Below are 22,353 nucleotides of genomic sequence, written 5' to 3'. Positions count from 1 at the left end.
AAAGGGAATATGTATCTCTACATTGCTTAGTCAACTTATCTCCCAGTTACCCTCTGTTCATAGAAGACTTTGACTAACTTTTTCCAGTTTACATTTTTGTCTCTCAGGGCTGCAGTTCAGGCAAATACATTAAGTGTAAAGGATAAAGGGTACGTTTACTACCATATTAGTGAACTCTTTTGCATGAAACCGCCCTTATGTGATGGAAAAAAAGAGAGCTTGAAGGACTGGACCTGGTAAGTGCTTACTCAATGCTCCTTACACTGAACAACTGTGGAACAGAGCAGACTCTAGAGATCAAAAACATTGACTGCTCTTATGCCTGCAACTACTCAATAACCTCAGACAGCTCAGGCATTCTTTTCTTCCTGCTTTTTTATGTATGTTTGTTTTTAGTGGGTTTTGTTTTAACCACTACTGAAGGCATAACATCTTCAGTAAGCAAAGTTATAGCCTGCTTTTCACCAGTGCTACAACCTATACCTGAAAGTGTTAGAAACTGAAAAAACTGTTAGAAATTACTGTTTACCTAAGCCGATGTCAACTAAAGAACTGGATGAAAATAAATCAAGCCGAAGAAAACCAACATCTGCAAAACCCGTCTTCTGCAGACCAGGGTCAAATCATAAAACAGACCAAGTGTGTGTACGGAAACTTGAGTGTTAACCCCGAACCCAGAGGGTCCGATTCACCGCCCGCGCTTCACCTGACAGCGGCAACGCAAACCACCCCCAGCGATACAGCTGCGGCTTCTGCCCCGGGCCTTTCGCTGCTCAGCGGCCACAACACGGGGAAAAGTTTCCCCTTCCCTGCCTCCCTACGTCTAATTCGGCCTGGGAGAGAAAAAACACCCCCCGCCCCGCCACAGCCTTCCCTCCGACACCCCGCCAGCCGAGATACCTCCCCGGGCGTCTCTCCACCCCAGGGGTGCTGCAGGCCCAGCCGAGCCCCACACCGAGGCCCCGCCGGCAGTGTCGCCGCGGGGGCAGGGAGCCGAGGGAGGTCGCTGCCCCCGCCATCACCCCTGGGCGGGTGGCTGTGCCGTTCCACCGCCCGCTCCCCCCAGCCGGGATGTTCGCTGAGGCGGCAGCGCTGGGGCTGGAGGCTGTTGCCGCCCGGTAGCCACGGGCCCGCAGCCCCCGCAGCGAGAGGGAGAGAGCGACAGCCGCGCTCACCGCCGCGGCCCGCCCTTGGCTAGAGGAAAGGGGAGCCGAGGGGCTTCCAGGCTCGCTGGCGGCCAGACCACGACCGGGGCAGCTGCCGGCAGGGGCTGGCCTGAGCCCCACCCGTCCCGTCGGCGGCTCGTCTTGTTTTGCCCGCCCCGCCAGCCTCTCGCCGCCTTTGTATTTTTAAACCACGCTACAGCATCCCGCTCCGCCCAATCAAGACACGCACGGTCCCCAGCGACCAATGGGGAGAGCCCCGCGGTTTTTTAAACCGTCCCTCTCCGCCAATCACCGCCCAGCACTTTGAGTTCTGCCCCCTCCACTCTCCTCACCCCAACCGGTTCCAGCGAGTATGAGCACCAACCACCCCCTCACGCTCGACCTGGCCCGGGAGCTGAGCGGCCAATGACGTCGGCACGGCAGGCAGCGAATCCCCGGCGGCCCCGGCCGTAGGGGGTGGGGTCACAGGCTGTTTGAACCGGCGCGGCAGCCAATCGGCTGAGGTGGGGGGCGGGCTCTGCGCGCGGCGGGTCAAGTTGCTGTGGCGGGTAGGGCTGCGGAAAACAAGAGGCTGTAAGTGCGCCGCCGGGAAACCACTGAGCAGCAGCCGCAGCAGCAGCAGCGGAGGGAGCAGAGCCCCGCGCCGCCGCCCGCCTCACCCACGCAGCCAGGCAAGGCCCTGCGCAGTCCTCGCCGGTGGCGGCCGCCGCAAGGCAGGGGAGGGTGCCGAGGGGGCGGGAAGGAGGGGGGCGCCGCCGCGGTCTCGGACACGAAGGGAGCGCGAGATCGGCGGGGCGAGCGGCGCGCCCGGCGCTGAAGGGGAATTCCCGGCGGGCGGGTGGGGCCGGCGGCGCGGGGAGGGCGGTGGCGGCCCCGGGGGGGAGGGCGGGATAGTACTGGGGCTGGGACTGGGGCGCGGGCGGTGGCGCCACTTGGGTCGGGCGGCGCGGGGGCGGTGGAGGCGCCTGGCGGCGGCAACGGGAAGTGCTGGGGGGCGGGCGGGAGGGCCGGAGAGGGGCAGGGGCAGCGGCAGCGGGGGGGCGTGTTTGGGCGGGAAGGAGACAGCGGGCGAGAGGCGGGAGAGGCCTGAGGCGCGGCCCCGCCCTCACGGCACTGCTCCCCTCCCACCCCCCGCAGGGACCCGCCGCAGACCTCGCCATGGGCAAGGGCGACCCCAACAAGCCGCGGGGCAAGATGTCCTCCTACGCCTACTTCGTGCAGACTTGCCGTGAGGAGCACAAGAAGAAGCACCCGGACTCGTCCGTCAACTTCGCTGAGTTCTCGCGGAAGTGCTCGGAGCGGTGGAAGGTGAGCGGGGCCGGGCCAGGCCGAGCTCCCCCGGGCCGGCCCCTACCCCTGACGCGGGCTGCTGGGAAAAGATCCCCGGTGGCAGCTGCTGCTTAGACATTACTGGGACACCCGGCGCTTTATCTGATCCCGACTCTCCTCCTTTCCCCTCCGTGTGTCCGCAGACAATGTCTAGCAAGGAAAAAGGAAAGTTTGAAGAAATGGCTAAAGGAGACAAAGCTCGTTATGACAGGGAGATGAAAAACTATGTTCCTCCCAAAGGTGAAAAGAAGGGAAAGAAAAAGGACCCCAACGCTCCTAAAAGACCACCGTGAGTGTTTCTTTGACCAAAAAAAAGAAAAATGAAAAAACCCCACAAACTTCCTAATTCTAATAGTCTGACACTTAATTTTACTCACCATCTCTCATTTTAGATCAGCATTCTTCCTTTTCTGTTCTGAACACCGTCCAAAAATCAAAAATGATCATCCTGGCTTGTCTATTGGAGATACAGCAAAAAAATTAGGTGAAATGTGGTCTGAACAGTCGGCCAAAGATAAACAGCCATATGAACAGAAGGCTGCAAAGCTAAAGGAGAAATATGAAAAGGTACAGTGAAAGTTAAAAAAGTGATGGTTAAAGCTGTAAAAGTCACTGTAAATGTGTTTGTTACTTGTTTTACCAGATCATATATAGTTCATAATTACAAATGTTTATGTCGACCATTGTCAGGCTTCAGAATGCAGGGAGAGGTGTGTTTCTGGAACTCTTCATGTCTCTAGATTTAACAGTACAAAAGACAATCAGAAAAAAGGTCACCTGTTTAGTAAAATAGACAGTTATACTCCAAAGCACTGTGCTAATCAAGTTCTTAAAATGTGGATCATGTGGTCTCTTGCTGAACGGTGTAAGCATGCAAGTCCTAGTTTTAATATTCTGCTTTTCTGCACACACTGTGTTTGATCTGCACAGTACAGTATTATTAAATTATTGAAGCAGTATAAATTCATCTTCACAGTTACACTGCCAGCACCTAAACAGCATTTATCTCGTAGGATATTGCAGCATATCGTGCCAAGAGCAAGAGTGACGCAGGAAAAAAGGGCCCAGGTAGGCCTGCAGGATCTAAGAAGAAAGCAGAACCAGAAGAGGAGGAAGAGGAGGAGGAGGATGATGATGAAGAGGAGGAAGAAGATGAGGATGAGGAATAGGTGAATGTCCTGCTGTAAAGATTTATGCTCAAAATCCAATATTTTGCTAAGAATGTGAATTCAAGTGCAGCTCATTGTTAGCTTCAGTATAAAAATCTGTACAGAATTGTGTATAGGTAATGTGGTTCTTTGTAGGGAGACCTCTATTTTTAATGTAAGTAGTAGCCAAGAGCTGCTACAGTTCGGTTTTCAAAAGAAGAAAGTTGTGGAATGTTTCTGCATATTTAATGGTTTTGTTGAAATTCAGTGACTGATAGCCAGTTGTTTTTAATAGCTAAGTAAAAGAAAGGAGGTAGCTTAATAGCTGATCTTATTTTGTAGTATATTGCATTGTATTACTTTTTTAACAATTTTGTAATAAAATGTTGTACATGATTGTTGTTTTATTTGTGGTGTTTCTGAGAGGCTGGGTACTCTAGAATGTTGAAGCCCTGCACAGGGTCCTTGCGTTGTTCTTTGGCTATGGTTGTTACTGCAAGACTGGCAAGTCACAGAAAGTGTTAACTCCTGAAGTTTATACTAGATTTTAAACTTTTTTTTGCTCTTCAGTCACAGTTCTCTCTCCTACCCATACTATCCTTAGTGGCAATTAATGTTTTCCTTATGCTAGCATTTTCTTATGATACCTTCTGAGTGAAAAAGTATCTCTTCAGTTCTGGAGTTGTTAATTCCTGAACTGTTTGGTTTCTTCTCCCTGAAACTACTGAAGCAGAGGTTTTAAAGTTTTGTCTTGGTGGTTTTTTAGCTGATAAAGACTGAATCTCAGAAACTTTCCCAGGGGTCAGGTTCACTGGTCAGGTTCACAGCTGTGGTTAGAGGGTTAGAGGTATGTCTTCCGTGATGTTCCCTACTCCTTCCCTCTCTCCTTGGCCCCTGCATTTCGTGGCTTCTCATAAAATACAGAGTTTGCAGAACAGCATGAAAAATGCTGGAATGTTATCTCCGCACATGCCAATAAATTCCTGCAGGAAAGAGGAGGCATTTGTAAAGAACCTGTGATCCTGATATGTTCTGTTTGTGCACCAGTTAACGCTATTCAGTTGCTTTACAGATGTAACTCAGCCTTTAGTGGATTTAGATGTCTAGATCTAGATACCTAACAGTATTTGTAACTGGGGAATTGGTGATCCCACAGCAGAACTGATAGGTTAAGTTCAGTTTGTTGAGATAAATCCTAGGCAATAGTTTCTAGTAGCCCTTGAAAGCCCAGCACTGAAAAACAGCTAACGTCTAATATTTTAAGTATTATAAAGGACAGATTTCCACTTTTTTTTTCCTTTAAAGTTTCTCCCTATTGTCCATTGACTTCTGAAATAAATTTGCATACACTGTACGTGTGTAAAATGAAAAAAGGGATTTCAGCACCATAACCATGGTAAAATGTCACTTCAGTGAACATTTTCTCCTTTAGAAAGTTTGCAGTGCTAGAGCACCTTTATCCTTGATTTAAAAATTCTTCCAGGTAGAAGAAATTCCTTTTCATATCATGCAGCCCAGACCGTGCTGATCTCTCAGGTGTTCAGCATATTCTGTGCAAATCTCTGTCTTGGAACATAGCACCTCCTCTTAATTCTCAGACCTTCCCTGAACAGAATGGTGATGTTTCAAGAAGTCGTTCTGATTAGATTTAAATTTGCAGTGAAGCGGTAGCATCAGAGTAAATTGACTAGTCAGATTATTTGAAATGTTTTTTACTTCTGCTCAAGTGCCTTTAAATTGAAACAAAATATAACCAGGTGAAAGCTGCACCGGTTACAGAATTTTAAATACTGTGTCAGAATAAGAGCATAACTTGAGATAATTCAGAATAAAGGAACTCTAATATTTTCCATAGTGAGGTAAAACCACTTGGGTTCAATTTCATTTTACCCTTTGGCTAAGTTAGCTTGAGCACAACTTCTGCACAAATTGGTGCAGAACTGCCATGTCAGCATGAGCTGCAGCAAGACACAGCAGAGCTCTGCATCAAGTTATCTATCAACTGAGAATGCTGCCATGACCAAAGAAAAACAGTATTTTGCCCTTTCAATAAGAGTGATGAATATTTGTGTTAGAGGCATATGGGAAAGAGCATATGGAAATTACTACTTTCAAATTAAGCTTTAATAAGTACAGTATGTCTGGTCAGAGGGGTTCAGATAATGCCCATCTGTAAGCACTGAAGGAACTATCAGGGGAAAGGACTAGTGAGTGATCAAAGTACAATGGAACTGTTCAGAAAAGATAAGGCAATAGAAGAAAACCTGGATTATTCACATACATGTTCAATACGGACAATGTTAGGAAATTATTCACTGGAAACTTTTCACTGGAGATGAACTGGGAGGGCTGCCTCAAAACAAAATTAAAATAGACATCCAAAATAGTTGCAGGTAGTTGGGTGACTTCTTAGCATACCACCCAGTAAAGCAGACTAGGACCACAAAGAAAAAAAAAAAAATGTTGGTAAAGAGCAGGTATGAGAGAGCAACGAATGTAGGAAGATGGTCTTTAAAAAGTTGAAATTATTTCTAAACTGGTATACAAGAAGAAACCTGCACCCTGACACAGGCTACAAGCACCAATGTGTAGCAGAGGAAAAAACCATTAGAGCAATGCAAGAAAACACAGATTAATGAGAACTGACAACATCAGAACCAGGTTTGTTAAGCAGTCCTAGGGACAATAAGTGATTATGATATAGGAGCAATGCCTAGAGAAGATGTCAGGAAAAGTTTTTATTTTTTTTTTTTTTAAACCTTGTAGTACAGTTTCAGGAAGTTTTCATGACAGAACATTTTAATGGGAGAGGCATGGTGGAGCATCTGTCTCAAATCCAAGGGTAAAAGGTTCTGAAACAAAATGACAGAACAGATGGTATTCATCCAAGAGTTCTAAAGAAACTCAAGGATGAAATGGCTAAACTATGAGCCATACTTTGTAATTTTTCACTTAAAACTGCCTTAGTACTAGAGGAGTGGAAGGTCACACTATTTGTCAGAAAGCATTCTGTGGAAACACAGGGACTGCAGTAATGCCCATATGGCAGGCTGGTAGGAGCCACAGTACAGCTGTGAGCTGCTGGACAAATGGATAAATAGGACTGTTTCACAAGAGGAAATCCTGCTCCACAGATCTGTAAATATTTGAAGAAATCAGTGAACATGAGGGTAAAAGAGATCAGGTAGTTCTAGTCTGCTTCAATTTGGCCTGGTCTACTTCTCATAAAAAGGTAAGTTATCACTAATGGCCTTGCAAGATTAAATAGCTGGTTAACAATACAGGATCATAATAGGAATTTGACATCAATTTCACCAGTGGAGGAAAATCACCTACGAAATCCCATCGGTTATTTTTGGAGATGGGGTTAATGGCTGGTGAAAATTGTTTAATATACACATAGGTGACTTAAAAGTGATGAATGGTGCTGCAAGAAAGATGAGAGCCAACAGTGAAGAACTGCAAAGACAGCCTACAGCCTGAAGTGACAGGATAATAAAACCAGCAGGTAAAATACAGCGTTAATACAAAATGTATTATATGTTAATATGTGCTCCTTCAACACATGTGAAGGGGAAAAAGCAGGCCTAACATTTATGCCACAGATAAAGTGGGTGGAAAAGTATGTTACCTTAGCCTGGAGGAGATGCTGGAACTGTAATAAATAATTATGTGAAGATAAAATAGATGCTTGCTAGAAATAGCATGTTAGGCATTATTAGGTCAAGAGATATGAATACAAAAAGTATTTAATAATTTCCTTACAGTCTTCCTGAACAAATACAACACTACCTTTTTCTTGGATTGACTTTTTGTAACATTGGTCTTATTTTTCCTATTCAGAATTGTAAGTATGTATATTCTGATTATTTTGTTTTGGTTTCTTGTTTGGTTTTGGTTTGGTGGTTTTTTGTGTGTGTGTTTTCAAAAGGAAACACTTGATTAGGACAGCTGCAGACAAGGGAACTGACTGCAGTATATAGAGGCTTTTCAATTCAAATAACAAAAAAAATTGCAAATGATTGTGGAGAGAAAACCAGAAATTAGCTAATGCTCTATTGAAATGTTTCCTAACAGTGTATCTATCACAGGCTTCTCATATATAACATCAGTATATAATTGGGATATATTGCTCAGTGATGGATCACGTGCTGTGCTGCTGCCTGTCACTGATCCTGCTTCGCTTGCCTTACCATCCTTAGAATATATTTATTTTTCTGCCTGTTTTCGTGTTTTGGCTTGTATTTCTTTCCATGTCTTAAAATACGTGTTTTGTTAGCAGCCCCCACATTTCCAAAATTGCTGGGCCTCTTGTGTGAGCTGCATCACAGACAGCCCTATCTGCTTTTCTGTGCTCTCATTTGAATCCAGTGCCCAGAATCCCATAACAGAGCCCAGATGTCGAGCTCCCTGCTGCATTCTCCAGTGCACGCAGCCCTTGAGGAACACATAACTCTGCTGAGAGGTGTACAAGAAATTCAGACCTACTCAGTAAAGGACTTGATGCCAACCAAATTTCTCTTCATCAGTGTTGGTTAAGTAATTGTCACTGGCCAGCACCAGTTAATTGGTGGACCTGTAAATTGCTCTAATTATCCTGATATTCTGAGATCAATGATCCCCTCCAGCCTCAGTGCTGGAGAGGTTTTTGATGCTCCAGGGCTGAATATGGAGTCAGTCACTAGAAAAATCTTTACACCCACAAGCTGTTTGGCTATTCTGTATGTTTCTTGGCTCAGATACTTAATAGCAATGTTTGTACCCATAGATCAGTTCTCCAGCAGAGCTGAAGGGATGATGTTTTTGTGTGGACAAGACCACATCCTTCTAAAAGATCCTTTGAAAAATATGCTGTGATGAAGTTATTGTCAGTGCTGCCACCTTGAAGCCAGTTCCTGGCTAGCTAGACACAGTACTGACCTAGAATTAAGACCTTTATGAAGCCTTAATAAGTCTCTTATATCACACTGACTTCTCAGCAGAGGAGTGAACTGCACAGCCATCGTGCCTCCTCAGACACCTTTAAACTTTTGCATAATCAGATGTGATGGATGACCAAAGTCTGCATAGCTTGAAGGAGCAGTTGAACAAATTCTGGACTATTAAATAGAAAATACTATCTCTAGCTCAGAAAGTGCTTGATTTGTGTATTTCTGGAAGTAGTTAATCAAATACCATTGCCCCATCCTTTCACTGTGCCCTGAACTCCTTGACCACATAGATCCTACTGACCACTGAGGGGACAGGCTACTGAGCTAGGAGGACCTTCTGACTGATCGTCCACATACTTTTAAAGTTTTTATCTTAGTCTCAGTTCTTACCCTATGTCAAAATAACTTCCAGCTTTGTCCATCAGAGACAAAGGGTCCTGCTATTTCAGGAGTGTGGACTCCATTCCTCTCATAGCTATCACATAGAAGATAATGGGATACTGTAGCAGGGGCAAAAAAAGAAGCAGGATGAGTGGCTCCTATCTCCAACTGGGAATGGTCCATTTCAACATTACTTTACCCCCAATAGGTTTAATATCAGTGGTAATCAGGCCCCACTCTGCCACAAGACTACAGAACTGTTTTCCTCAGTGGCACCCCACACCATCTTACCTTCAGTCCCAGATGGCAGGACAGGCAGCTTTCCCTTCTGTCACAAGGCTGATTAGCTCTGTCTTTAGAAATTCCTTGGCACCGTCAGGACACGCAGGACTTCAGGGCATTCGTTGGTGCAACTGAAAGAGTAATATAACTAAAAATACTTTCAGAGCATGGTGTGCTTTTTCTCTTGGTCAGCCATTCCCAAATCTCCCTTATGAACCCACAAGAATCCTCCAGAGGACTCTCAATCATTGTTCCTGCTCCCTCAGAAATAAAAATAAGAAAATTGCAATTGTAGCTGCCTGGTGGGCAACTGTGATGACCTTGAGGACTCTGGCAAGAAAGTGCAACCCTCCTGTAGGCTCAGGCTAGCAAGACATCTACTGCCAAGGCAGGGCTGGGTGTCTCCCAGGCCCACCAAAGAATAACATGGAGGTTCCCCAGTGGAATGAGATCCCTGTCTGAGTATAAGCACAGCTTGCAGAAGGCACATTTTCACCCATCAGCCCTCAGAAACACAAGCATTAGCATTCATAGCTCTGGTGCAGCTGTTATTAGAAGCCTTAATGCTGCATCTTCTGACAGGCCTAACCCAGAGAACATGGACCTGCACACAGACACAGAAGACTCAAAGATCCACCACTGAGTAGCATCAGGGTTTGTTCACAGATCCTGGCCTACACCAGTTTCCTGGGAAAATCCTTCCACAAATTTCAAGGGAAAGAGCTGAATTGTGATTCCTATTTCCACGGCAGTGCCTTCAAGTGATCCAGAAAGCCTATTTCAAGCAGGGCTTCTTCATCATCTTCATCTGAAGACTCTGCTTTACCAACACTGTGGACCCACTGCTTCCTTGACACAATGCCACCAGCAGCCCTTTCCTGGAGAGTAAAGTGTCATCTCTTCATTCATTTTCCATTCCTCTTTCAGGACCTCTGGGATGCTCAGCCAGAGGGCTGCCACTGCCACCATGCACAGCCCAGGCATTAGGTTGTTTTGTTTTGAATACGAGTTGGTGCTATGCTGCCTCTCTCAGCTTCCTGCTCCTTTCTTGTGCAAGAGACTCAACCCTTCCCCAAGAAGCACAGCAGAGTTGTTGGACCTGGCAGCCCGCTGGCATCAGTTCTGCTTTCTCACTGAATGATGACATTGATGAGATCTATGGGAACCTCCTGGTTCTCAGCCCCGCTCCACCTGCACTCCACTTCAGAAGAGGCACAGCTCTTGTCCCTAAAGCAATTCCATTTCTTTTTAAATTAAAAGTATTAGTGAGAAAAAGAGGGTATCTAACATGCAAGCATACCTTTTTTATCTTGGTATTTGAATAGCACCAACTCTTCTCCTTTCAGGCTTTGATCCTTGTCCCCTTCATGGACCTGTTAACTGAAGGAACATGGATTTTTCACCAGTCAGTTAAGGTCCATCAGACCTTAAGCTTTGCCACTTACCTTGCTGGAGTCTCCATATGCACTGCTGTTCAACAGTGCAATGCAGTCAAAAGCTCAATGATTGTGCAGACTAATTTTTTCTTTCACTAGGACTCCTGTTACATGGCTGTCACGGTTTGTCAACTGCAATTTGGAGGTACAGAAGAAGCAAATAGTAAAGGAATAAAGGTGGCTGACTGATATTAGAGAATGAGTTGATTCTAGGATGCTGTCAATAGGATGGTGTCTTTGGTATTGTGGGTTCTCCTGGTGCTAGGATCTCTGGTAATGAGAAAGATGTCACCTCCTTACAATCAGTCCTTGCTTCTATACATAAAAGGGTATTCCCTACAGGAACCTGCCACTGCTACACCCCCGGGTTTTGCCAAAGGAGCCTTCTGAAATCTCAATATACAAAAGATCATTGACAGACACAGCTGGGAAACAAGAATCCCAGCTGTAAAAATGTGCTGTAGAGTTCAGCATTTAGGCTTGCTCTTCAACCAGAACTTGTGTCTTCCACGTCCTGATTTAACTACATACTTTTTTGCTAAAAAACCTTCTCAGGAAAAAAAAAAAAAAAGGTTGATTGAGACATGTTTGTTGGTGGAAACATACACAGACTAAGACAAAATATAGAGTCCAAACACTACCAACTAGTCCTAACATTTGGTTCTACTTTAGAATTAATTCTTAAGTTCATTTCTATTAGTATATTAAATCTACCTGATTATATCAGGGCAAGTGACAAAAAAAAATCCAAATGTGTCCACATGGCAGCTCTCAGTGGGTATTTCATTTTTCACTTTACTGAAAAAAAATCCTGAGTCCTCACAGATACAATAAAGGAAAATAAAATACTTTTAATATTTGCAAGTTTGCAACATTGAAGTTGTATTGAAGAGATATGGGGATTCTATGAAGACAATAAACCATTTTTACTCTGTAAAAGTATAGTAAACCCAAAATTTCAAATATTTTATTTACTTGACTTAAAAAACAAGCAACCCATAAGTAAGATATACATAGGTTTCCCAGATTTACCCCTAATAAATTTAAAGATTTATACAATTTCTACAGAAACATACAGTGTATCAAAATCTGCATAAATCAAATTTATAAAATATGTAGAAATGCATAGTGATATCGTCAACTTACAAAGCAAGATTATGGGAATTATTTTTTTCCAAGCCAACTATAGTAAGAAAAAGTCATTAGAGCAACAGCTTCTTGTGATCTCATGTTTTGTAAGGTTTCAGTCTCACATACAGATTGGTATTCACATACAGCATCAGCTTTCAATGAATTGCACAAAATACCCATTTAAAATATACACCTGCACGATTTATGTGCCACCATTCTTTCTCTTATGCATAGTTGTATGATTAAATTAATCTACCCAAAACACAAAAATGGAGTCAGTTTTCATACACACAAGGAACAAGTACCGGTACGTAACCTTATTTTCTTTTTTTTCCAGTTTCTCCCTCCCTTATTTTCAAATTTTTTGTAGCTCTGAAAGGATAGATGAGAATTTTAAAGAAACTAGGAAAGATCCCAAACTAACAGATCAGTGAAACCAGCCCTATAAAGATCAAACTGTCACCAAACATGATACATAACCCTTGCTAACATCAGTGGAGGCTGAATGCAATGCTGTTCTAGATTTGGTCATATTTAGTAGTGTGACATGTTATAGGCATAATGCTTGTGAAATCACTACTCTGATGGCAACATTTAACAGTCACAAAATCTGGACTAAGGAAGTGAGGATAAGCTGTTTCTTCTCCACCTCTCTTCCTTTCAGAGTAAATATTTATACTCCTAAGGGAGTTTGCATCAACTCCATCTCAGAACTTCTTTAGAAACATTTTCTTTCACATTGTAGTCTGTACTCTATAGCACCAAGTGGTTGTATTTGTGTTTGTAATCCCTCAGGGAAAGTTTCCAATGACAAAAATAAGAAGAAAATTAGTATGAATAAATGTGGCTTCAGTATTTCCATTTCTCTTTTCAAATCTAAAACTGGCATCCAAACCAGCTGACAGATGTCCTTGTAACACATGTGTAAAGAAGCTGGAGGTTTTTTCCTAATTAAAAGTTTTAGTCCACCTATAAGTGATTTACATTTAAAATGACAATTAATTTAAAATGAAGCACTGGTTTCTTTCTAAGTTTTACATAATTTTGCAGCTTAACTTTTTTTTTTTCATTTTAAACATTATTTTTATGTAAGGCATGGTTTAAACAAGCAAGTTAGTGTTTATATGTTCTTAACTGGAATCGTGAGGGTGCTTCCATGAAAATGTACCACATGAGTGCTAACACTCAGTACACAGTGTCCAGTTGAAGTAAAGCAGCCAAACTGACAATAGAAATTGGTCTTAAATAACACAGTAATTACACAGGGGGGGTACAGTTGGTCCCTAATTCTGGTGACAGCTCAGAAAAATCCCTTGTATAATCTCCAACGAATGTTTTTCTTGTGAAAGACAGAAATGAAAGAGGCACTAAATATGTTGAAATTCACCTTCCAAAAAAGCAGCATGACTGTGAGAGAAGGCCACCCTGGCTAATAACCTGTGGCAGTGCTTAGTAAGATGCAAAATTAAATAAAATATACAACAGGTTGATAATCACCAAGTTCTATGAAAATCTGGTTACTCCAACCTTTTCAAGTGTGTGTAAAAAAACTGCCTTCAGACCCCTGAGTGTAATCCCAAAGAAGACAATGCTCCTAACTATGTTCCTATGAAACATGGCTAGCAGCACATTAATTTGCCAACATCTTAAAACAAAAAGATGTAAACATCTACAGAGTTTAAGGTAAAGCAGTTTTGTAAACATTAACTGCGGATGATAATGTTATCGTAATAATCAGTTCGTCTACGTCCTTCATCCAAGCCAGGAGGCTTGCAGCTGTACAAAGTTAATAATTGCAGCAGTTTTCAGGCTATTTTCAGTCCTGTACAAATTAATGTGTCAGTAGGTAGGTTTTGTTTGTCTACACACTAAGGATGTTGTTCATTTCCCATTTTTGTGTTGCTTTACTGGAGTCACACTCTGAAATGAAAACTTGATGGAGGACTTCGGAGCGATCCAAGCACTTCCCTGACGGAATGTGAGTAAATCTGTGTAGATTCTGGAAAACAAAACCATCAGGAACATGTGTTGGTTTTGGGGTGGTTGTTTCTTTACATTCTCTTCACAACTGCAATACAGCTATTTCAAAAACAAGGTTTCAGGTTTCCAGAACACATCAGTTCTGTATGAATTTCATTATTTGTTCAACCTAGACTTTCACAGCCTTCATATTATGAAATGTTTGATATATGTAGATCCAGTTGAGATTACTCCCATTTCTCTTAGGCAAGAAACTGTTAAGAAAATCAGCAAGACTGTGTGTAAAATTCTTCCACCCTTTTCATTCATACTGTAAAAAAAGATTAATTTTTGAGGACAGGTCTGTGAGAACTGACTTAGCTGGGCAGATCCTTCTTTGATTAGTCTTCACATAAAGCAACTGCAAAACACCAACAATAACCACACTGAGGAAAAAAAAGCCCACTAGCTTTGCTCCCTATTTGGCTGGTAGAGGAAGAGAAGAGGGCATGAGAGCAAGCCTAGCCTCTGGAGCAACAAAGTGCTGCCTAAGAACCTGCAGACCCATTGTGCCTGGCACATTCAGGCTCTTGGCTCCTTCCACATCCCCTGTGCTACCGTGCCTTAGTCCCAGGCATTTGCAAAGCAGCCTGTGGCTCCTTTCCCACATGCTGACCCCTGTGCCAGATGCAGCCCTGTCTTGCTGACTTGTTCATCTGGCATGGAGAGCAATGGAGCAGAAGCAAAACAGTGGCACTACAGGTGAGCTGGGGCTCCAAAGCCCTGCCCTGTGTGCCCAGCTCTGCTTGGCACGGGACCCTCTTTGTCACCCATCACTCCCACACACACGTGCACACCCACGTGTTGGTTCAGCTCGACACCTGCTCCTCCTGTGTGGCAGGACATGGGAGTCCTCTGCTTCTAGAGGAAGCATGCCCAAACAAAAGCACTGAGCAGACAGCCACCAGTCCCACATTTGTTGATGGGCCCTGAAGCCCTGCTACCACTCAGTGCTCAGGCAGCACAGATGTTATGCTCACCAGACTAACACATAAATATTCATTCCAGAACCAACCAACCAACCAGATAAAATCTCCTGGCAGCTTTCATTTATGTGAGACTACAACATCTTTCAGCAGCTCATAAGCATTTAATTCCTTACACCCTCTTCATCAGAAGAAATGGTCATACCCTCTGTACTGCACAGCAAAGTGTGCCAAATTTCTAATATCTACTTAGTTACACACCCTTGGAGGTCCTTTTGCTCTCGCCTTTTTTTTTTTTTTTTTTTCCTTTTCTGGAAGCATGCTACTGCTTTATTCTAGAGCCCAGACCATGCCTACTAAGCAATTACACAGTCTGATACCACTGTGGAGAATATGGATCTTTTTTGTATATAAGAAATGTGGGCTCTTCGCAAACAGCCTAGGGACCCACTAGAATGGCTGGAGAGTTAGCAAGTGGTATATATTATGCCAGTATTAAAGTAGAAGTAAGCAAGTAATGGAACACTGCTTATTAATTTTTAAATTTCAGGTTTAAAGATTTTTTTATGCCTGTATGTCACAAGAAATCTGGGTGGAAATGGCATTATGGTGCTTGCTATTTCTTATACCTATGCAAATATCAGAAAAAGCAGTGTGGTTTAAAGGATAACAAGCAGATTTTGCTGCACTCAGCAGCGCCTACATCTTTTAGACAAACACAATCCAGACAACAACTAATAACTTAATAAATACACAACACACTAGAGACACTGAAGAACATCGACACAGAAGAAAAATCAGCACAGAAGCTTCTTAGACATAGAACCAAGTTATGTGGAGCTATATCCAAGGATAACATCACTCAGACTGTTCAGACTCATTTTTTAAGAAACAGAAATATAATCTCAGATTTTTAAAAAAATAACACTTTCAAACCCAGAATTAATAGAAGACTTACACATGTAGTGACTAAATAGACTGTAGCTGCCCTCACGTGTATCAGCTAACATTCCAAGTCTTTATTAAAAATTCATAGATTTTGCAATATAACCGTAACAGTCCTGCACCCAGAATTCACAAGAGAGAATGTTATCAGAGTGGCTAACTAACAGGGAAAAGAAATACTGAAGAAGGCACAGACAACACAAAGAGGCCAAGATTAACACTGTGTTTACCTGCCTGTTCCTATGTAGTCTTAAGAAGATCTTCTGTCTTTAAGAAGAGCGACGCTTCAATTTAGAGCTTCCCAACTGGCCTTAGCTGCTAAATGCACCTCACCATTTAAGTAATCTTCTCACAGTATCCATTTGATAAAAAAACTTTCTTGATAGAAAGCATGCAAGCAGAGAGGGTGATGGCACAAAAAGCTTTCAGGAACTCTGTCACTGAGAATGGGCATCCTTTTTGCTTCCTCCAAGACAAGTGCTAGCTCCTAACACTCCTTTGGCAGCACATGTAACCTCATGAGATTATACTTAAAGATTTTACTACACAAGACAGCAACTAGAACTGCTAGTAAAATAATCTTCTTAGAGGAAGCCTTTCCAGCTACCATGGATTTCCGAGAATATGCAGATAACAAATTTATAGAATCATAGAATAATTTGGGTTGGAAGGGACCTCTAAAGGTCATCTAGTCCAACCCCCAATTTACTCTTATTTGATTCAGTTAACCTTGTCGTAGATCTGTATTTTCAGATATACATTAAATAATAAAAAAACAGGATGCAAATTATAATTTCTTTTCTACTATATATCTGTTGCATACCTTGAAGTATTGCCAGTCGTTGTATTCACTCTGTTTACAGTGTGTAATCATAATTTTGGATCCATCTGGTCCTTTAGTTAAACACTGATCGTACTGCATGAGTTGATTAGCTTCATTAATACGGAAAAGCTAGCAGGGAAAAAAACCATATTTTTTAACAGTTGACTCAAATGTTTTAGTAACACTGAAAATATCAACAAAATTGCATAATTCAAATCATTGTCTGGTGTTATTACACCTACATTTCAGGTGAGCTCTTTATTTTACATGGTGTAATGCCCTTTTACTATCGTAACACTTAATTTAATAAAGAACTTTCCTTTAGGATTTAGAAAGCTAAGACACTTAACAAAACAAAAGTGAAAAACATAAAGGGATCTCTATTTGGAAGACTTTTGAAAGTATTTGATTAAAAGCTTATTTATGGTTTGATGGCCAAACAATCCACTACCAGTCTAAAGGTCTGGTAGCAGGTCCTTGGTCCTAGACAGTTAAAACTTTGGCATTTTACCTGTGCAGGAAATCAAATGCATACAGATAGAAAAAGACTACCCTACCTGCTACTTATGAAAAAATAGCTACAGGGTTTCTGGGGTAACATACACAAAAAAAGTAGTTTGTTGAACTTTTTTGTTAAATATCAAAATGAAGAGATATTTCCAAGTGCTAGTGAGTGCTAACCTGAATATAACTTTTAAAGGCATCATCCTGCATGTGATTTCATTACTACCATGACAAAACTTACCTGGTCCAAATCTACATCAGCATAAAGAAAGACTTCAAATACTGAAAAGTTTTCCAACTGAAAATGGAGATGTAAATACAGAACAGCAAGTTTGTGTGCTAGTGTGAAGGTCTGTGAAGACCGAGGTCAAACATGATAGCAGCTTGGATTGCAACCATCTATTAGCAACTACGGTCTGCCAATTAATTTGTAAATAAAGCAGAGACAAGTTTGTATTCCATTTCTTGTCTCCTGTAGTGGAAGATGAGTTACAGCATGAAACTGCTTTGTGCTTCCATTAGAGCAAAACAACTCTGTGAAATAATTGAGCCAAAGTGAGGAAGGGGATAATTTCCTGAAGGATCAATTATTAAGTGAAGATGAATGATGAATTGACAGCAATGCCAAGAGCTGCAATTGTTCTAATGCAGTGATATGCTTGCTTTAAAACACAGTCTTTGCTTTCTCATATACCTGCTTTACTGAAGAAGAGATTATTAATTTGACTTTGGTTTTGTACCACTTGTGTTTGAAATGATATTTGCAGATTCCCCTATTTTAGCCATGTCAGTAAGCTTATGGAAAACCGTGAACTCCCCTCTTTGTATCTACCACCTAAGTGACATTGCATAGAGGCTTAACAAAAAACTGGCCTGTTAGCATCCACAGCAAGCAATTCTCCTTCAGACTTGTTTCCAGGCTCCTTACCTGATTTCCTCCCATTCTGTGACATGGCCCAAGCTCAACGAAGCCCCCATTGGTGTGCCCCATGCTATCAATGCAGTAAGCAGTTTCAAAGCCTCTAATCTGGAAAAGAGGTATTGCACTCTAAGTTAGTCTCAAGGAAAGAATAAGAGTGAAGGAGTTCAGACATTTCCCGCTTATCTTTCAAATCAGAAACAGATATCTGCCAGAAAGATATGAGACAAACCTGTTTATGAAATTTAAATACTGATGTTAACTGCTCTGGGAGATGGAACTTCAAGCTTCCCATGCTAATTTGCTGGCTCTTATATGAGTTAAGAGTATACTGATGAAGCTAGAGTTGCAAAGCTCAGTTCCAAGTTAACGACATTGAAATGTAGGCCTTTCAAGTACTTTAAACGTATTCAACATCCTCTCAAAGCCTGTTCAGTCCCCTGGGTCTTCATAAGTAAAGCAAGAACTTGGCTAAGTTGCTCTCATGCTATGATGAGAGAAATGTGATGCAGAGAAATTATGCTCAGTTATTGACTGCAGCCAGGCCCACCCTACTGACCTGGCTGCTCAGAAGTACCTTCTGCAGCAGCAATTACATGGGAAGAAAAAGAGATAAAATTGGGAGAGGCAGGCACAGGCATAGGGATAAAGAACACAAGTCCTGTGAGAAAGCATGCCTCAACCACTGATTATACCACGGCCTCCTCAGGTGGGCCAACAAACAGCTTTACAAAGACTTTTTGATGCAACTAACTCTCTTTCCAGAGATTCTTCTTTGCCAGAGCCTCCTTCTTTGTGATGGAGGAAGGAAGTCTGGAGGACTAAGCTTAGACCTGACTTCCAGAGAGAGTCTGGGAAGATGAACCCTGTATTTTCAATCCAGTTGAAAGTATATTTCACTTTGGAAATGAAGCTAGTGTGGTGTTACAAACAAGTTAAACCATGACAGGTGGGGAAAAAAAATTCTCAGTTGTAGGATACATAGCCAGGCAGTGAGTAGGATAAAGAGCAGCCAGTGAAGAAGAGTTAAGAAAACTTCAGAGATGTCACTGAATTTCAAACTTCCCTGTTGCTTCACCACAGCCACTTATTTCTATCAGGGATGAGTTCCTGCAAGGTGGTCATTATTATTTTAATCTCTTCAGAAAATAAGAGATTTACTGAGTCTGTAACTGTATGAATACATCCCAGGCTAGCAAACATTGGCAGGATGTACTCCACCTAAATTTTGTGATCTATTCGCTCTATACTTTCACTGAAAAAATTTCACCATGCACACAGTATTACTTTTTTTATTTTAAAAACCCCAAATTCCTATTATGGGAAAAAGAGCTTTGGATGGAACTGAAGACAGGGCTAGTTATATATTAATCCTTTAAGAAACTATGAAGCTAATCTAAATAAAAAAAAAATTAAAAAACATCACACTTCTTAAAGGATATAATAATTTTTTTTCCCCAGGGTTATATCTCTATAGCTCTCTGGCTAGTATCATATACCTTAGTATAACAGTAATCAAGGACCCTATACTCAAATTGATGTTACATAAAAAGTGCTTCCTTTGGGGTTCCTAATTTTTTTTTTTTGAAAACTAATAAAATAAATACAGGCTATATGCTGTACTTACCTCTCCCCAGTCCACGTTTTTAGCTGGTAAGGGATAATACGAAGGTATATCATATGCTATCTCTTCCATAAACCACTTAAAACTCTTGCAGTTGTGATCCTCACGGAATTTTTTCAGCTCAGATATATCTCCATAGGGCAGGGCTTTTGTTTCTGGCCGACTGGCATAAAAGTAATCTTTGTATTCATCCCACCACACTTCTACAACTCTGACATAGTTCTGTAAAGACCAAGGACATTTATTCTACCTAAAAGCACGCGCAACAGGTGAGAAGCAACTGCATGTTAATTCCAGGAATTTAAGGATTTCTCCTCTTAAAAAGTGACAGCGTGAAGTCATTATATAGCACTAATCATTTGTCACCTGCAGCAAATTATACAAGACACAGGCATATAATTTTCAAATGGAAGTTTAGGACTGAAGCCAGCAAAATAAACTGGCTTGCTTAATGAGGGTATAAAGTCTTTTTCTAAATTGAGAGAATATTTGAAAATAAAGACTCTTCAGTTATGGGTGCAATGAATAGTTGTAATACTTTGCTGTGCACCAGAACTGCAATTTAGAGTTTGTATTTACTTTCTACAGTTTTAATATAAAGATATGTACTAGTCCACTAAGGGTGAAAAAATTAAGTCTTAAATTTGTCGGCTATGACACATGAAGGAAATTTCTATCTTCTCAAGTAAAGTAGTTTATTGCTGCTTGAAGAAGCGGAAAAAATGGATGTCTTGCCTGGTGAACAAGTCTCTCCCTTACATCTTTTAGTTTTCTACCATTAAGAAAGCCTGGGACATTTCCTTTCAACAGAACCAAATGCTAGCTTGGCTCAGGCCATGCTCTGTAACCCTACCAGTAGTTATTGCCACAGAAAATGGCTCAGTTTGAAATTTACAAAGAATTGGCTCTTTGGGAAAGGGATTAACTAATGCCAAAACACTGCACAAGAGGAAGCTTAAACCAGACAATAGGAAACCTTAACAGGAGGGTCTCTCTTCCTGCTGGCAGGTGGAAACTTATATGAAACAGTTTTTGTTGATTCAAGTTCTGTTTATATATAGACAGGAGATATAAATGCCTCTTGAGGTGATATCTACTTTCAATATCATGGTTCAAGCAGAACATCTTAACCTGAGAGGTGCCTGAAGAGTTACCAACCTTTATGGTGCAATTATGATGCAGAGCACCATATATATATTATGTTGCATATATATTATGATGAATAATTACATCATAAATGGGATGTTCTGCAATTACGATGAAGTGCATGCCTTTTCCCAGGTGTTGTTTACTGCTTCTTAATTAGCAGGTGAAGCCACAAAGCTCAGAGATGCTTAGATTACAGCATTCACTAAGTCTGCCTCTGATCACATCTTATCAAGCCAAAGAGGGATTTAAAACCCATGATCATAATCTCCAGGAGTGTGCTGTATTTACTAGAGTTGTTCATACTTCAGTTGGGCACAGGGAAGCAAAGGCTTGGGGTGCTAAAAGAAGTAATAGGAAATGTGATTTGTATCTCAAAGATGGGGATGCGTGGAGCAAGAAGATGGGTTTCAGGAATCTCTGTTCTTAGTAACAGTAGAACTGCTGCAAAAGATTTCCCTCCCATGGAGGGAAAAAATTTCCCTACCCATCTTAGCTTTAAACAGTCAATAACTTTGGATGAAGTGCTCTCTAAATTGCTGCTGATAATTTAAAAAGATTTATCTTAACTTATTGTTATCTAAAAATCAAAAATCACTCTCAAGGTTGCAGGAAAACAGTACCTTTAATGTAGGAGAAGACCCAACATACACTGGGGGTGGATTTCCTTGCCAACCCTGGAGACGATAGATGTGTCCAACACGAGAGCAGGGAACAAACAACAGTTTTCCCCCACACTGCCAGATCTAAAAGTTAAAACAAAGGTGGTGATATGAAGATATATGCACAGGAAATTAAGAGACAAACAGATAATAAAGAATGGAAGACATGTCAGCTACTTTTCTGATATATTGTGATATATTTACATATTTTCACTTCAGATGGGGTTGTTCAGCCTGGAGAAGAGAATGCTCCAGGGAGACCTTAGAGCAGCCTTTCATTACCTGAGGGAGGCCTACAGGAAAGCTGGAGAGGGACTTTTTATGCAGGCATGTAAACTGGAAGAGGGCAGATTTAGATCAGATATTAGGAAGAAATTCTCTACTATAAGGGTGGTGAGACATGGGGACAGGTTGCCCATATAATTATGCATATCCCTTCCCTCGAGGTGTTTAAGGTTGGATGGGGCTTTGAGCATCCTGGTCTAGTGGGAGGTGTCCTTCCATGCCAGGGGGTTGGAACTAGATGTTCTTCTAAAGGTCCTTCCAACCCAAACCATTCTGTGATTCTGTAAGCATATAAATAATGAAATGCTGCATGGAGTACATCTGCATCTCAGCCATGAAATTATTCAGCTAAATTACTTTTTGAAAAAGCTTTTAATTTTTTGCCATCTCATCCTGCTATTTTAAAGCAACAATAATGAATGAGTGCACAAAATCTGAGTAATTCTTATTATTATCGAATTAATCATGTTTTGATTTTATTAAAACAATTCAAATCCCATCACAAAGATGGGTTTTGATTAGATGCCCATCACATTTAAGTTTTTCTCAATAAATACTTGTAGAAGATAAGGATATCTTTGGTAAAGCATTGTACAAACATTTTTTTAAAAAATTATAGTAGGTGAAAATAAAAAATGGATAAAACATATTACAATTCTCAAATTCGCTCCCACATCCTTGGATAATCTAATAATG

At 41.7% G+C, this 22,353-nt stretch overlaps 2 protein-coding genes across 4 annotated transcripts in view; one reads left to right on the top strand and one right to left on the bottom strand.

Annotated features, from left to right (window-relative positions):
• The first annotated feature begins 2,229 nt into the window (after positions 1-2,229).
• HMGB2 (high mobility group box 2) lies at positions 2,230-4,039 on the top strand. Its single transcript, XM_071743182.1, has 4 exons — positions 2,230-2,474; positions 2,639-2,784; positions 2,888-3,062; positions 3,509-4,039. The coding sequence occupies exons 1-4, from the start codon at positions 2,325-2,327 to the stop codon at positions 3,662-3,664; spliced, it is 627 nt and encodes a 208-aa protein (XP_071599283.1). The 5' UTR covers positions 2,230-2,324; the 3' UTR covers positions 3,665-4,039.
• A 7,574-nt stretch (positions 4,040-11,613) lies between these two features.
• GALNT7 (polypeptide N-acetylgalactosaminyltransferase 7) overlaps positions 11,614-22,353 on the bottom strand; it is a 71,475-nt gene continuing 60,735 nt past the window's right edge. For 2 of the 3 annotated variants that reach the window (XM_071743180.1, XM_071743179.1), the window contains exons 8-12: positions 21,334-21,456; positions 19,568-19,786; positions 17,950-18,048; positions 16,518-16,646; positions 11,614-13,803 (exon numbers count right to left, since the gene is read on the bottom strand). In XM_071743180.1, coding sequence (XP_071599281.1) covers positions 13,666-13,803; positions 16,518-16,646; positions 17,950-18,048; positions 19,568-19,786; positions 21,334-21,456 — 708 coding nt within the window. In that variant the 3' untranslated portion in view covers positions 11,614-13,665. Of the gene's footprint in view, positions 13,804-13,832; positions 14,185-16,517; positions 16,647-17,949; positions 18,049-19,567; positions 19,787-21,333; positions 21,457-22,353 lie in introns of those variants that run through there. The other variant, XM_071743181.1, reaches the window with a different exon arrangement.

The sequence above is a fragment of the Heliangelus exortis genome, chromosome 4 (assembly GCF_036169615.1).
Source record: "Heliangelus exortis chromosome 4, bHelExo1.hap1, whole genome shotgun sequence".
NCBI classification, from domain to species: Eukaryota; Metazoa; Chordata; class Aves; order Apodiformes; family Trochilidae; genus Heliangelus; species Heliangelus exortis.
Note: the sequence above shows the minus strand (reverse complement) of the source record. Positions and strands in the feature narration are given on the sequence as shown.

Excerpts from the sequence above, each read along its gene's own strand:
- HMGB2 (XM_071743182.1), top strand. The coding sequence starts at position 2,325 with ATGGGCAAGGGCGACCCCAACAAGCCGCGGGGCAAGATGTCCTCCTAC. Across the intron at positions 2,475-2,638 it reads AGTGCTCGGAGCGGTGGAAG|ACAATGTCTAGCAAGGAAAA; the intron begins GTGAGCGGGGCC and ends GTGTGTCCGCAG. Across the intron at positions 3,063-3,508 it reads TAAAGGAGAAATATGAAAAG|GATATTGCAGCATATCGTGC; the intron begins GTACAGTGAAAG and ends TTTATCTCGTAG.